Here is a 13,529-nt window from a genome sequence, read left to right as displayed (position 1 = left end):
CGTGTGAGAGCTCTCTCCCCCAATATGTCCGGCCAAGTAGTTAATGCCATCTAACATGCTAAATAAACGTTTATAGTCGGTCAGTCAAGTTATCAACTGTAAGTAGGAAGTATCTAGGTACTCGTAATAACTATCTAGATCTGTGTATTTAAGTAGACAGGATAATTAAGGTGAATAAGGCGGAAGATAAATGCGTCGCTTCAATGCCTTCCCCGCAACGGGTAGAGCATGAAGAAAAGTCTTACGTTTCAAACTTTTAAATACAGGGTTATTAATCCAGTCAGGGTGACGTGAAAAATCAAATGATCAGTTGTTAGTGGGAACATATACGTATTCACTGGTTTTGGACCCACAAAACAATGATATGAGTGTTAGAAAGCCACCACTAACCTGAGACCCAGAAGCGAACTCGTCCGCTGGCGGCTCCCTGGTGAACCTCTCAAACTTGAAGCTGTTGGAGCGGTAGAGCTCGTTATCTTCGCGCGAACGACGCCCGCGGCAGAAACGACGGGTGATTGATGTGTGCCTGCAATTATAGAACGCTATTCATCATTATAATTATTAATTATTTTGCACCCATTGTTGGAGATAAAGATCTCGTCTTTAGTTTTCCTGAGTTATTATAGCTTGTTGCACGTACAATCGGGAAACAGTAAACAAAAACCAGCTTTATCCCGCTGATTATACCTGCTGACTCGACTACTAAGTGCATCAAGTTCAAATCGTCTTCTTTAAAAGAGCCTTATCTTTATCTAAAGCCATTTCTTTGCTTTACCTACTTTATCTCTAAGACGTAACTTCTGGTAGGTACGTATGATAATTAATAGTACAAAAACACTTGTTGTAACAATGGAAAAATAAGGTAGGTACTTAAGTGATAAGAGGACAGATCTAAAGTTCTCGAATTACTTGACGACTTGGATTAGAAGCTGTTGTCGAAGTGTTAAATAAGATTAGGTATGCCAATTGATCTGCTAATGTTGGCATACTAAATTATACACAAAAGTTTCGTTACCTACATTGTTATCCTGTGCAAGCCATATAACTACCCGTCTATTGTTTCCATTGACAATGAGTTTGAAGTGAATCATTGTCTTTTATCTAAGACCATGGTCAACTTTGGTGGTTGGTTAATAAACAAAATAGTTTAAAGAAAGGATTTTCTTTGAAATAGATCCACAGCTGGCTAATGAGGGGAGGATTAGTAAATAGAGATCGGTGTGAGTTATTTGCTTAACAAATTGACAGAGTTAAACCCATCAACGCGTTGGTTCCGGCTACTATTTACTAAAGCAAATACGTATTCGTTACTGTGTGTGATCCGTGGTACAACCGCTTGGTACAACTGGTTGACCCACAGGGATGTACTTCTCCCAAGGGCCATGACCATCCGATGGTACGACATATCCGGTATTGCCGCTCTGGGCAATTTAAAACTGCCACCAGAGCAGGTGACGCGGTCAGTCTCATAAAGCACACGATAAAATAAAGAGAAAATTTATACAAACAAGCTGACAACTATATCCCAATTGGGGTAGTTAGAAGTACATCCATCGCAGGATAAACCGTACCCACACTTCACCGAGCTTCCTGTTAGACCCACGTGATATACCAAGGTGATGAGCCGTATCGCCATAATACTTAATGGTCGAGCCAACTGTGTTCTCTCTCTCTCTCTCTATTTAAGAGCTGCGCTCTTGTCGGTGGAGTAATCGCCATTCCTCTCTTCTTCCCGCCAAAACCTTCACCTCCCGATACGACACGACATGCACCTTCTCTTTTATTTGTTTCATAAATGTTATCCTAGGTCTACCCCTTCCTCTCTTCCCTTCAATTTTTCCTTCTATAATGTTTGTTATAAATGAATCGTGTCGTATCAGGTGGCCAATCATGTTTCCTCTCCGGTTCCAACTCCAACAAACTCCAACTGTGTTACTTAGTGAAAAATAACTCATTGATGCCAATCCGGTACCGAGTTTAGAACAGGGACGAACAAGCCGGTGTGCCACAGACCACAGTAGCTTTTACGACGAAAATTAAACACTTACATCTTATATTAGGAAACTACCGATTCAACTCAATAGTTTGTTACAAATGAGCTTCAAAGCTTTGGCGACATAACTAAGTAAATGGACTAACTACCCTAAAGATTTATTCGAAAGAAAAACTTAATTTGTATTATGAATTATCACGACAAGGCTACTTATCACGTCAATGGATTTTAGACTCTATTTTGCTAGCAGTTAACGTGGGTAATGTGACAAATCTAGGTAAAGAACACGTGTTTTTCAGCGATCAACAAAACTATGCTAATGCACATTTTGCATACGTCAGATATACCTAGTATCGTGACGTGCAATCTACCGTATTGCGGCAATATGCACCTCTATTCCATTTTAAAGTGAATTTAAAACATTTGAATAGTACTAAAAAGATACTAGGTAGTTAACTATACAATACATCTGCATCTAAGCATTGATGTATAATGTTAGGTATATCGTCTTGGTGTCAGATTTGTCCTGTCTCTATTTATAAATAGGATAGGTAGAAGATACCTTGGCAACGAAAATGAGTCATTGCCATTTTCTTTCACCGCCTTGTTTAGTGAATTGAAACAGAATTAAATACCTATTTCACTCCTTAAAATGTCTCTCTTACTAAATGAATATGAAATAACATTCTAAACTGTAACTTTAGCTGCCTTCCAACCACGTAAAGTTCAGGTAATAGGTAGGTAGTCGTCTTTATTCGGAACAATAATAAATAAGATAAGGATTAAGTTATTATAACTATAGGTTTTAAGACATTGGATTAACCGAATAACTTTCGCGTTAATCTGTAACTACCTACTGCTTACCGAGATTACCTGTAATATGATTAACAACCCTCTCTTTTTAACGTCTATGTATAATTTCTAATTGCATTCAAAAACTACTTTTGAGTACCTAATGTATGTATACTTATTAATAGGTACTTACTAAGAATCATACATAAGAAATGAAAAATATCATTAGAATAGAAAGATGTTATATAAATAATTTGAGTCATACCTTGAATCGCTAGAGTGCAGTGGCCATTGAATGCCGAAGATCTTCAGACGAGCAGGTGGTCGGCGCTTCTGCTCAGTACGCGCAGTCTCTTCCACTGGCGGCGTGTGATGCCTACTTCCTGATGAAGCCCTGGTACCACTCCTACGACGTCGTCTCCTCCTCCGCTCAACCAAAATAAAGTTATCCCCGTTCCGTATGATGTACGACGAACGCAAAGTCGACTTCTCTTCCCCCTGACGTTGCCTTATCAAGTCAGCTGTTCGCAAGGTATGGATATTCTGATATTCAGCTTCCTGTGGGGGCGCGGTTGCTGTCACCACTTCTCTACTAGTCCCGCTTCCATCCCTCTTCTTCCGAGAGGAATGGAGACCTACTCGACGCCAAACCTTTTCCATGAATCTTTATTTACTGTCATCCCATAATTATTCCTCTTCCATTCACAAGAATTCGAACGTTTCGCGACTCGCGCATCATTGTCACACCGTACGCATCTAGTCTAACAAGTTTTTGTATAAACACATAAATCAAATCCAATTAGGTTGAACACAATGGACCGAGCTTTTTGCAGCCCGATAAAAATGTCCGTAGATAGCACTGATAAAAACTATTCACTAATGAACCACTGGGTGATCAGCCGTTCTGTCATTGTTTCCGTAGCACTGCTCAATGAATCCTTCGATATTTGAGTTCGGACGCCGGTGATTCAGATGACCAAGGGCGTTTATTAATAATCCCTTTAAAGACGTACTAGGTTAGTGGTATAAGGGGAGAGAATAACGTGTTTTTTGACATGACTCGTCGAGGTCCCGGCCCTACGGTCGGGGTGCGGACCCTACTACGCATGCGCGGTCCCCCTCAGCCCTTGTCGGACTGAAGCGGCAAAATGGCGGACCTCCGACCCCCTTCCCGTTTATTGAATATCTAATTTTATCCATGCATTCATTGTTATAGGACGCTGCGATGCACACATGCTCTCCTTTGTTATTTAATGTACTAACTGGGTCAATAAAATCCAACAATCGTCTAGCGAGCGCTTTATAAAACGCGATGAAACTTGTTAATTAAAACCTGCCTCTCCATTAATGAATAATTGATGCCCGTCTGCTTTCATAGGTTCTTACGTTGCCGCCAAGGAATGAGTTTTAGGCAAAATATATTATTTTAAGTATAATCTTTCTTATCTAACGGAATTCTGAATTCCCTTCTGTCCCAACTGAACAAACAACCGAACAAAAAACAAGTAGGTGAGTATCATTCTCGTGAATGCAAAAATATCCTAGAATCTTTTGTCTTAAGTAATTTGACTAACTGGATATTTGCAAAAAGACCAGAGTTTCAAGTACTTAACTATATTTTTGCGTCAACGCTAATGTGATTAACATCCGGTGTTTGACGAACTACAGACTCAGGTACCAACCTAAGTACATTTTCTTAAGTAAGTAGGTATATTATATTAGGGTATATTAGACTCTTCCATTCGTCAATATACCTGTTGACGATTTTATAATGCAATAACCTGGCTCTATATTAAATTTAATTACATCCGATTATCCGAAAAAGAAATATGATTCCGTGCTTCGGAAAGCACGTTAAGCCGCACTGGAACAGCGTCCCACAGTGTGTTCCATACCCACTACGGTTGATGGAAGGGCCCAGAGCATTTTATACTTATACCCATTTGATGTAAAAAAAGACTTGCAGTTACTTTATTCAAGAGATTACCTGTTTACTGTATAATTTATTACTCTGTCTCCCCCGATAGATATTACAGGACTAGTGATAGTGAATGTGTATGTAGGTACCTACAACATTTCAAAGATTAATATAGTCTTTACTCCTCATGCACCACCTGATAAATCAAACCCGTATCTCCATCGAGGTGAGGTAGGCAAAGCCAAAAATCGTCAGCATAAAAACTCGCTGCCTATACTGCTCAAACAGCCCGACCATAATTTTGGAGAGGAGATTTGCAAAACAATCTTCAGCCCAGCCCCAAGACACATAGCCACATAGGTGTGTGGCTGAAATAACTGTTACGGCCACACTTGATCAAAGCAATTAGTACATTACTTGAATGAATGTGCTTATTACTTTCATACTTCCCACAATACACCCTAAACCTTAGAGCAACTCGGACAAACTTCCAGTCTACCAGAGGCCCGTGTTGCTCTATTCCCTAAACCTAGAAGCCTGTAGTTATGTAGTACCTCTTACTACATTAGTCTGTGGTTTAATCTGAAGAAAAAACTGAAATTATTTGTTGACATCTAGTGACGATTTGTTGTACCATTCATAAACGAATTACTAGAGCGACATCTACCGGAATTAGGACTAATATTAAATAGCAACATACTTTAACAGATGGCGTTACCAGTAACATTTTGAGCTAATTAATCTTTCATAGTTTTTTTACCTGTAATTATTATATTTCGATTCTAGTTATTTTGAGCCTTCATTTTTTTTGTATTGTCTATGATTTTGTTTTTTGTTGCCATTAAAAAAAATATTTTCTGTTATTGAACTTTTATTGAGTTAAAATCATTACAAATAAAAAAGAACAAAATATAAAAAACTGGTTTTAATTAATTAACAATAAATAGCTTAATTAATAAAGTAACAAATTCAAAAAATATAGAAGCATAATTTATTCAAATGCATTATTGGAAAAACTAAATTGTACATTACGCTTAACTTATTAAAACCATGCTAAAGTTTGACGAGTGGTGTCAAGTCGCATGGGCTTAAAATATTTAAAATTATTACAAAAGAACCAGAATTTTATTTAATTGGAGCATTTTTCATGGACTTTGTTGTCACATGATTTCCATTGACTTTACTAATCAACTTATTTCCTTGCCAAACTGCTACTAAGCTATCATTAGTTTTTAAATCTACTTGCAGCTTCTCCCATACTTTCTTTTTAGGGTTAAGTACATCATCTGGTTCACCTGTTTCATACCCCTCAATTACAATTCTGTCTCCTGGCTTGCTTCCTTCTGGTGGCAGTAAAGGCTCTACTTGCTTAGGCTCGTCAATTGAAGCACATAACACCATTCCCTTTGATTCAACGCCACGCATTTTAGCTGGCTTCAGATTGCATAATACCACAACATCTCTGTTGCGCATCTCATCTTCAGGCACAAAGTTTACTAATCCAGATACAATCGTTCTAGGTTCTTCTTCACCCAAATCAATCTTTTCCACATAAAGTGCATCAGCATCAGGATGTCTAGAAACTTCAACAATTTTCCCCACTCTAATATCAAGTTTAGCTGGTGTAATCTCATCTGCAGCATTTGCGTTACCCTTTGCTTTTGTCGGAGGGGGGTAAGCTTTTTTAGTCAATTCTACAAGCTTAGGGTCTTTGAATATTTCCTGAATAGGTGCTAAGAGTCTATTTATAGCTGCTTCCACAGAAGCCTTCAAATCTCCTGGATGAACTTCCCCTTTAGCAAATGCAGCTTCTAGATCATCAAATTTAGTATACTCTACATCACCACCATGTTCTGGTGCTCTATGAATCTTGAAAGTTTCACCCGGTTTCATGAGAGGGAAAACAACAAACTTGGTAAATGAAAGGACTCCATTGTCCGTAATGTTACCTGGCTCGCAGAAAGCTTTCTTCAGCTTCTTTTTAACACTAGCAGGGTTGTCTAGAAGGTCAATTTTACTGTCCTCTTCAGATGCAGACATTTTTGCTCCAGTTAGACCTGGCACCATTGGGTTCATAAGATGGACTCTCTTAGCATAGCCTAATGAAGGTAAATATTTCTCAGCCAGTGTGAAAATCTTTCTCTGGTCAATACCACCAAACTGTGCATCAACTTTTAAGTATTCTTCATCTAAGGCCTGTAACCCTGGGTACAAAAGGCCACTTAAAAGGGGATGCTCTACTTGTTTTACAACTTCTGCTCCAGCTTTCTTAGCGTCATGCTCAGTAATTACTGAAGTCATACGGTACACATCCAGTGTGTACTCCTTGTTAAGCTGGTAGTCGGTTCCTTTAACAAATTTCAGTTTTTCTAATGGCACACCAATTGATGAAAGAATAGCTTTGATAGCTGCTTCATAGTATTGGGTACGGAGAGCTAAAAGTTCCCAAGGAGCTTTCATGTTGTCCAAATAAGCATGCAAGTCTGCAAACAGTATAGTTACCTCACAACCAGCTTTAAGAAAGTCTGCAATTTTCGACATAGGCACGAAATAAGCGACGTGAGGCCGTCCTGTAGTTGCAGTGCCCCAGTAAATTTTTAAGTCCCTTTGCTTCACAATCTCAGTGAGTTTTTCATCACCTAAGACTTCTTGCAAGTTGCGAGTGATAAGATGCTTCTTCTCCTCCCAAGTCGCCATGATAATGGTTACCGGATATACTGTAAAATTAAATAAAGTAGGTTATGGTTTATAGTGATACTGAACTACCTAAAAAGTACAGCAAAGAGAAATAAACACAGTGTAAAAGAGAATATTCTGACTTACCTTAGTGAAGATAACTAATGGATAGGAGATGACTTGTCACAGCGCATAAATTAATATGATATTACTATATCTAAGAGCACTTGACTCGATAGTGATAGAGAAAATAGTAACACGTAAGTAAATGCAAAATTAGCTTACGAAACTTGATGATATATAACCTCACTTTTAATATAAACTTGTATTATTACGATATAAGTGAATAAAGTACCCGGAAAATTGATGTAACAGAAAGATATCGTAAGATAAAAAGTTAATTTGATTTAAATATTATGGTTTTTTCGCTAAATTGCTAGAAATGTGATAAAATATTGCAATATCCAATGGTGTGAAGTTAGCAACATTTACAAAAAATACTTGTTGCCAACTGCTAAATGGCGCTAGTGTCGCAGTGAATGCTCGCGTTTCCTGTCAAAAGCGCCATTGCGCATGACAGTCAGTGCGGCCTTGCGGACTGAAGAGAGCTGCCAACAAAGGCCGAGTCGATGGGGTTACAAAAAGATTAATTTGGACTAGTAAAACCCTTTTGTTGTTGTAATTATAATTTTATATAGGTTGTGAATCTGTGATTACGGTTAAGAAAATGTGTGAATGATATGAAACGTGACGACTAGCAAAGGAGTCAGCTGGTCCACAGTGCGAATAGTGAATAAAGAAATGGCGGCCTTGCCAGCAGGTGTTCAGTATGGGTTATCATCAGAGTCTAGTTATAAAGAAAACAAGGAACTAGTGTTTGTGAAATTAACGGATTCAGCGTTGAAAGCTATAGAAGACTTCATTAGAAATAATAGGGTAAGTCCGATCGCCATATTGTTATGACAAAAATAAAGAGAGGCCAACAATGTCAGAGGCGCCATACTTACGTTACAGTAATCAAAATGAAACTGCAAATTAGTTGTTTTATTGCAATAAATCAATTTTCAATATGTGTGCTAGACACTAAAACAAGTGTAAGTAAGGTGCCTCGCGATAATTAGGTTCTCTACGATGTCGCGCCACGTCAACATGTAGAAATTTTGCTCTGTTATTTTCACAGATTTGTATTTCATATGGCTATTATTAGAGAATTCGCGTCTTATTGTCGCGGATTTCTACGGTTCGTTTACTGGGAGTTACGTTACAATCCAAATTACTCTCGGCGTCAGTGCCCATAGTTGGGAGAGTTAAATACTTTCTTGACTTTACAAAGTTAACTTTCATGATGTCCAACTAGCAACAACAAATCAAAAGATTACTATTAAAATCTACTATGCTGATTAATATTCTAGTTCTTTTTACTAATAACCATGACAGAATAAAACATGTACAAAATAAAGATTATAATTTTATCACAACATCATTATCTTAGTGTCCAACAGATTGTGTAAAAAATCTTATCTATTGCAGATGTTTATGCTAGACTTTGACAATTTTCACTTTATTTTGTAGTTAGCAGGATATCATATTTCTATAATCCTTGAAAATTTGGTTGCTGTAATCTACAGCAACTACCTGAAAATATTTTAATGTGTTATTTGGATATATCGCCATCCACATCTATTTATTGGCTAAAGATTTGTGGAGCAGTATTCTAGAATACACCTCTAATGAAAAACACTCCTACTTCATACCCATAATGTAATCCATAGTCAGACATTTTCCTGTTTATGTTTTATTATACAACTTTTATTGATTATTGTTCAACTAACTTATGGATTAACAAACTTCATGGAAGTGTTGGACAAGAGCTATACTTAAAATTAATTAATCAATTGAAATCAATATTACCGACTTTTTAAAAGACTAGTCAGCCTTACAAAAAGTATAATTTAATACTCTTATAATGAAGAAACATTATCCATTACATGGCCACCAAGTAAAATATTTGGGGCTAATGTAGTGACTTCACAAAATGCATTCAAATATCACTTGTGTAATATTCACCTTTTTTCTTAACTTCATCATTGAATACAGTTTAAAGGTATTAATCTCAATATTTTGAAGCAAAAATAAAAGTATTTGGTTGCCTATCTTATTTGTTTTTTGATAGTACAAGGTGAATTACAATCAACAAGCAGTGAGCAACAGGCCGAGTAGAATAGGTCATAGTTAATGCATTATCATTATGTTAGATGGCGCTACTTGTATTGAGACTATTGTGTGTAAAATAAATCTATCTACTTCTATATAATACTTCTGTATAGTACGGTTCAGGTTTTGTATAATTTTTAACTTGTTTTAAATTTAATCATCTACCTTTATAGCGTTTTTTGTTCAGATTTGTGATACTTGCTTGAAAGCAACCAGTTTACTAATTAAAAGCTTTTGTGCTGAATGGGAGTATTAAGATTATTACTTACATCAAGAAACTAGGGTAATGTCAACAATAACTTGGTTTATAATATTTTTTTACAATTGATTTATTTATTGATCTATTGGTTTGAAATTAAAAAAATTAAAAGTAAATGAACTTTGTTTCATACAAGCTTCAGTGTGGTCCAAACTAAAGCAGGATCCTGTTTATTAGGACTACATAGGTATGTTAAAAATTGGCAATATATCATCATCATAATGACTATGACATCAACCACTAAATTTACTCTTGTTTGGTTCACTTTTTTATTAAATAGAAATAATACAGGACACGTTAGAGGAGGTATAGATTCACATGAAAATGTTAATTATTTCTTAGTTTAAATAATTTCAATTAAAGTATTAATGTGAAAAATTGTACTTTATAAGTTGTCAATTTATTCAAAATGGCCTTCCTTGTAGTTCTTGTTTGCACATATGTAATTTAACCATAATGAACAATACAAAAATATGATAATGAGAAAATGAAATTTGCCATGGTTCATTAATTTCCTGGAAATTCTTAGATGTTTCTTACATTTGCAACACTAAGTTAACATATTACATAAAACATTCGTTCAGAATTGTGGATGTAATCAACAAGTGAAACTCATTTACTTTCAGAGCTATTGTCTAGAATTCCAGAGTAATAAAATGTTAACAAATATAAGTTTTTCATCTTCTTTACTGGGTTTATAAGATTATATATAATACAGAGATCTTATTAAAACATAATGGTTTTTAAATTAACATTTAATTACACAATCATATTTTATTTTCCTTAATACCATGTAATATAGTCAGTCTGTTTAAGTCTAGTCATAAAATAGATTGGATATAGATGGGGATAACTTCATACTAATGCCTTAGAGTATTGGCTGCCAATAATACTTAATAGAATATGACCTTGTATTGTTTCTTTTCTATTGTACCATTTGCCATTGAAGTAAAACTGCACAAAATCACAGATTGATGTGTTTAAAATCTAAAATGGCAATGAAAAAGAAAATTTCAAGTTAACAATTTAACAGAGAATGTTTTTTAATTTTACCAAATTTCAATTAAGATTGTGTGTAATATTTTAATATAATAAAGTAATAGTCATTAAAACGTTGATTAACATACCTGTAAAGACCTTAATGTGAAAATATTTAAAAAATCTTGATGTCAGATAACAAAATGCCTAATATGTTACCTATATTACCATATTAGCACAAACAAAGAACAATTAGGTCCATATCGAATGTCTTCTATTCCTAAGTTGATTCGGCGCGTGTCGACCCGTTCTGGGTCCGGTTTCGCAAACTCAGTACATTAGGTAAGCGAATCGGGCGCATAGCCGCAATGACAATGTTGCGCCGCGGCGCCTGCGCCGGTGAAAGTACATGGGTGCCTCGTGAATTACTTAAAATGTATAAAAATGCTAATTATTTTTGTCTGAAGACTGTTGGTCTCGACAATGCGATTTAAAACGAAGCCCCGTAATTATCGCATAAAGCATCGCCCATTCTTTGGCTGAATTATGAAAAAAATATTTATAACTTTTAAAGTTTTTGCCAGGACATTCTAATTACATGGTTAATGGTCACTTATCAAGAGATCAAGACTGAATAATGTTTTGGGTTTTGTAGCGTTTCGTCCAACGAATAATGGCCTTTTTGAACTTGCACCTGGGTATCGGGCATTATGAAAATTGTCGCTCGCCATTATAGAAATGATGAGTGCAAATTATGAATAGGTAGGTACTCGTACCCAAGGACGCATAATCGCACTAAAGCTTTCAGTAGAAACATCATCCATGTCATACAGAGAAAGTATTAATGTCCCATCGATTTTAATGACATTAAAGTTCATTTCCACAAAAAAAGTAATACAGTGCATTGAAAAGTTTCTTAGGCTAAAAATAATACATCATACATTTTACGAGTTAATTTAATACCGGGTTTACATTGACGAGACAAAATAATATTGTAAGACTACTTCTCACTTGCTCAGTGTTAGGTTATCATCAATGATCGGAATAGGTAGTGCAATTTAGGGTCAACGACCTCAAACATTATATTAGTGTGGATACGCCCGGCGGGATTGCGGGATTGCGGGATTTCGGATATTTTCTATCTATACTGGTATTATAAAAGAAAACAATTATTTCATAAGTAATATATTTTAAATGTTTATCATTTCTAAAGTGAAAAGTATGGAAGAAATAAAAAACATTGGTCCTTTAAATATTTTTTTATTATTGTAAAACGTGTAAGCATTCAGTTACGAATAAAAGTGTTCATACAATGTAGACAACAAGTTAAAATAATCATTTGTTAATTAACAACATAATCAGAGAAATACCATTAGAAAACATAGCATCACGCCTGTAACCCCGAAGGGGTAGGCAGAAGTATAAAATACCCACTCCAGCTATGTTTGAGTCGCATATAGGGGGCGAGCCTATTGCCATTTATCGGGCACCAATTAAGAGCACATGATAATCATAATGAAATTTAACATTGTTGATTAATATTTAATTTATCCTTTGCATTAAATAAAAACAGTAATTATCGTAATTTATTTCAATTCGACAGAAAACGAACGAACGAACGATTGAATTAAAAAGTTTGTTTCCTTCAATCGTCATCTTCATTCTCACTATCAATTTCTTCAACATTTGAAATGGCATTTTCGTTTTCTGTGGAATTGAAATAAATTACGATAATCTTTTCCATATTTGCCAACTTTAATCTATTTCTTTTAACATTTAATATCCATTTATATGTCGAAAACGTCCGTTCAACTTCTACTGATGTCAGCGGGGCAAATTTCCAAATTAAAATATCGTCAGTTGCTGAACCGCTTGCGATTTGTTCTGAAAACGTCCTGATAATATCAATATCCGGATTGCGAGCTATGACTGCTTCTAATTTATTTTGTATAGGTGAACTCATACTCCAATTGACTACTAACCTTACTTCATCAAATATTTGAAATGATTCGACTATGGATCTATCGCGTTTTTGTAAATTTGTCAACGCTATTTGTATTATTTTAAAATTTTCGTCGATGAAATTTAAATCATTTCGAATATTGTCTTTATTAATAATATTTTTCGCATTTTTTATTGAGACTGCTTCTGAACTTCTCAAACATGTCAAAATATGTTTAATTTCGTCAAAATATTTCACATAATAAGAGGCTGCTGCAAGCCAAGTGCCCCACCGTGTTATTATTGGTTGAGGTGGCAACGGTAAATTGGGATACATGTCTTTTAACAATTTTACTCTACTGGGAGACTTCAAAAAAATTTTCTTTCCGTTGGCAATCAGTGTGTCTACATCCGGATATTCAGAACGTATTTTTTCTGCTACCCGATGGAGAGCATGAGCTAAACAAGTGACATGCTTCATGTTCGGAAAATGTTGTTTTAAAACTCGCCCCGCTGTCAACATGTACGCAACACTGTCTGTACATAACAAAAGAACACTTTCCACTTTATCTTCATAGGAGTCACCCCACAGATTTTTCAAACAATCAATGACAAACTGAGAAATTGTTTTTCCATTAACATTTTCTAATACTTTACAAGCTATTAGGTAAACTTTTTTTGATGCTGTAGAGTTCAAAGGTTTGACCAAAAAGTGCACTACATATCTTCCTAAGAAATCAGTAGTTTCATCCAATGAA

At 35.6% G+C, this 13,529-nt stretch overlaps 3 protein-coding genes across 3 annotated transcripts in view; 1 reads left to right on the top strand and 2 right to left on the bottom strand.

Moving 5' to 3' along the window:
* LOC126370947 (uncharacterized) overlaps positions 1–3,780 on the bottom strand; it is a 195,769-nt gene extending 191,989 nt beyond the window's left edge. Inside the window, exons 1-2 of the mRNA XM_050016088.1 lie at positions 3,051–3,780; positions 391–526 (exon numbers count right to left, since the gene is read on the bottom strand). Of these exons, the coding sequence (XP_049872045.1) occupies positions 391–526; positions 3,051–3,445 (531 nt within the window). The 5' untranslated portion in view covers positions 3,446–3,780. The remainder of the gene's footprint in view (positions 1–390; positions 527–3,050) is intronic.
* A 1,833-nt stretch (positions 3,781–5,613) lies between these two features.
* Positions 5,614–7,879, bottom strand: LOC126370966 (tyrosine--tRNA ligase, cytoplasmic). The gene is made up of 2 exons (XM_050016138.1): positions 7,527–7,879; positions 5,614–7,420 (listed from the first exon to the last, which is right to left on the bottom strand). The coding sequence occupies exon 2, from the start codon at positions 7,398–7,400 to the stop codon at positions 5,829–5,831; it is 1,572 nt and encodes a 523-aa protein (XP_049872095.1). The 5' UTR covers positions 7,401–7,420; positions 7,527–7,879; the 3' UTR covers positions 5,614–5,828.
* A 60-nt stretch (positions 7,880–7,939) lies between these two features.
* LOC126370956 (RNA polymerase II elongation factor ELL) overlaps positions 7,940–13,529 on the top strand; it is a 56,217-nt gene continuing 50,627 nt past the window's right edge. The window contains exon 1 of the mRNA XM_050016107.1: positions 7,940–8,315. Within this exon, the coding sequence (XP_049872064.1) occupies positions 8,181–8,315 (135 nt within the window). The 5' untranslated portion in view covers positions 7,940–8,180. The remainder of the gene's footprint in view (positions 8,316–13,529) is intronic.

The sequence above is a fragment of the Pectinophora gossypiella genome, chromosome 11 (assembly GCF_024362695.1).
Source record: "Pectinophora gossypiella chromosome 11, ilPecGoss1.1, whole genome shotgun sequence".
Lineage (NCBI taxonomy): Eukaryota > Metazoa > Arthropoda > Insecta > Lepidoptera > Gelechiidae > Pectinophora > Pectinophora gossypiella.
This window is presented reverse-complemented; position numbering and strand designations above follow the sequence as displayed.

Excerpts from the sequence above, each read along its gene's own strand:
- LOC126370966 (XM_050016138.1), bottom strand. The coding sequence starts at position 7,400 with ATGGCGACTTGGGAGGAGAAGAAGCATCTTATCACTCGCAACTTGCAA.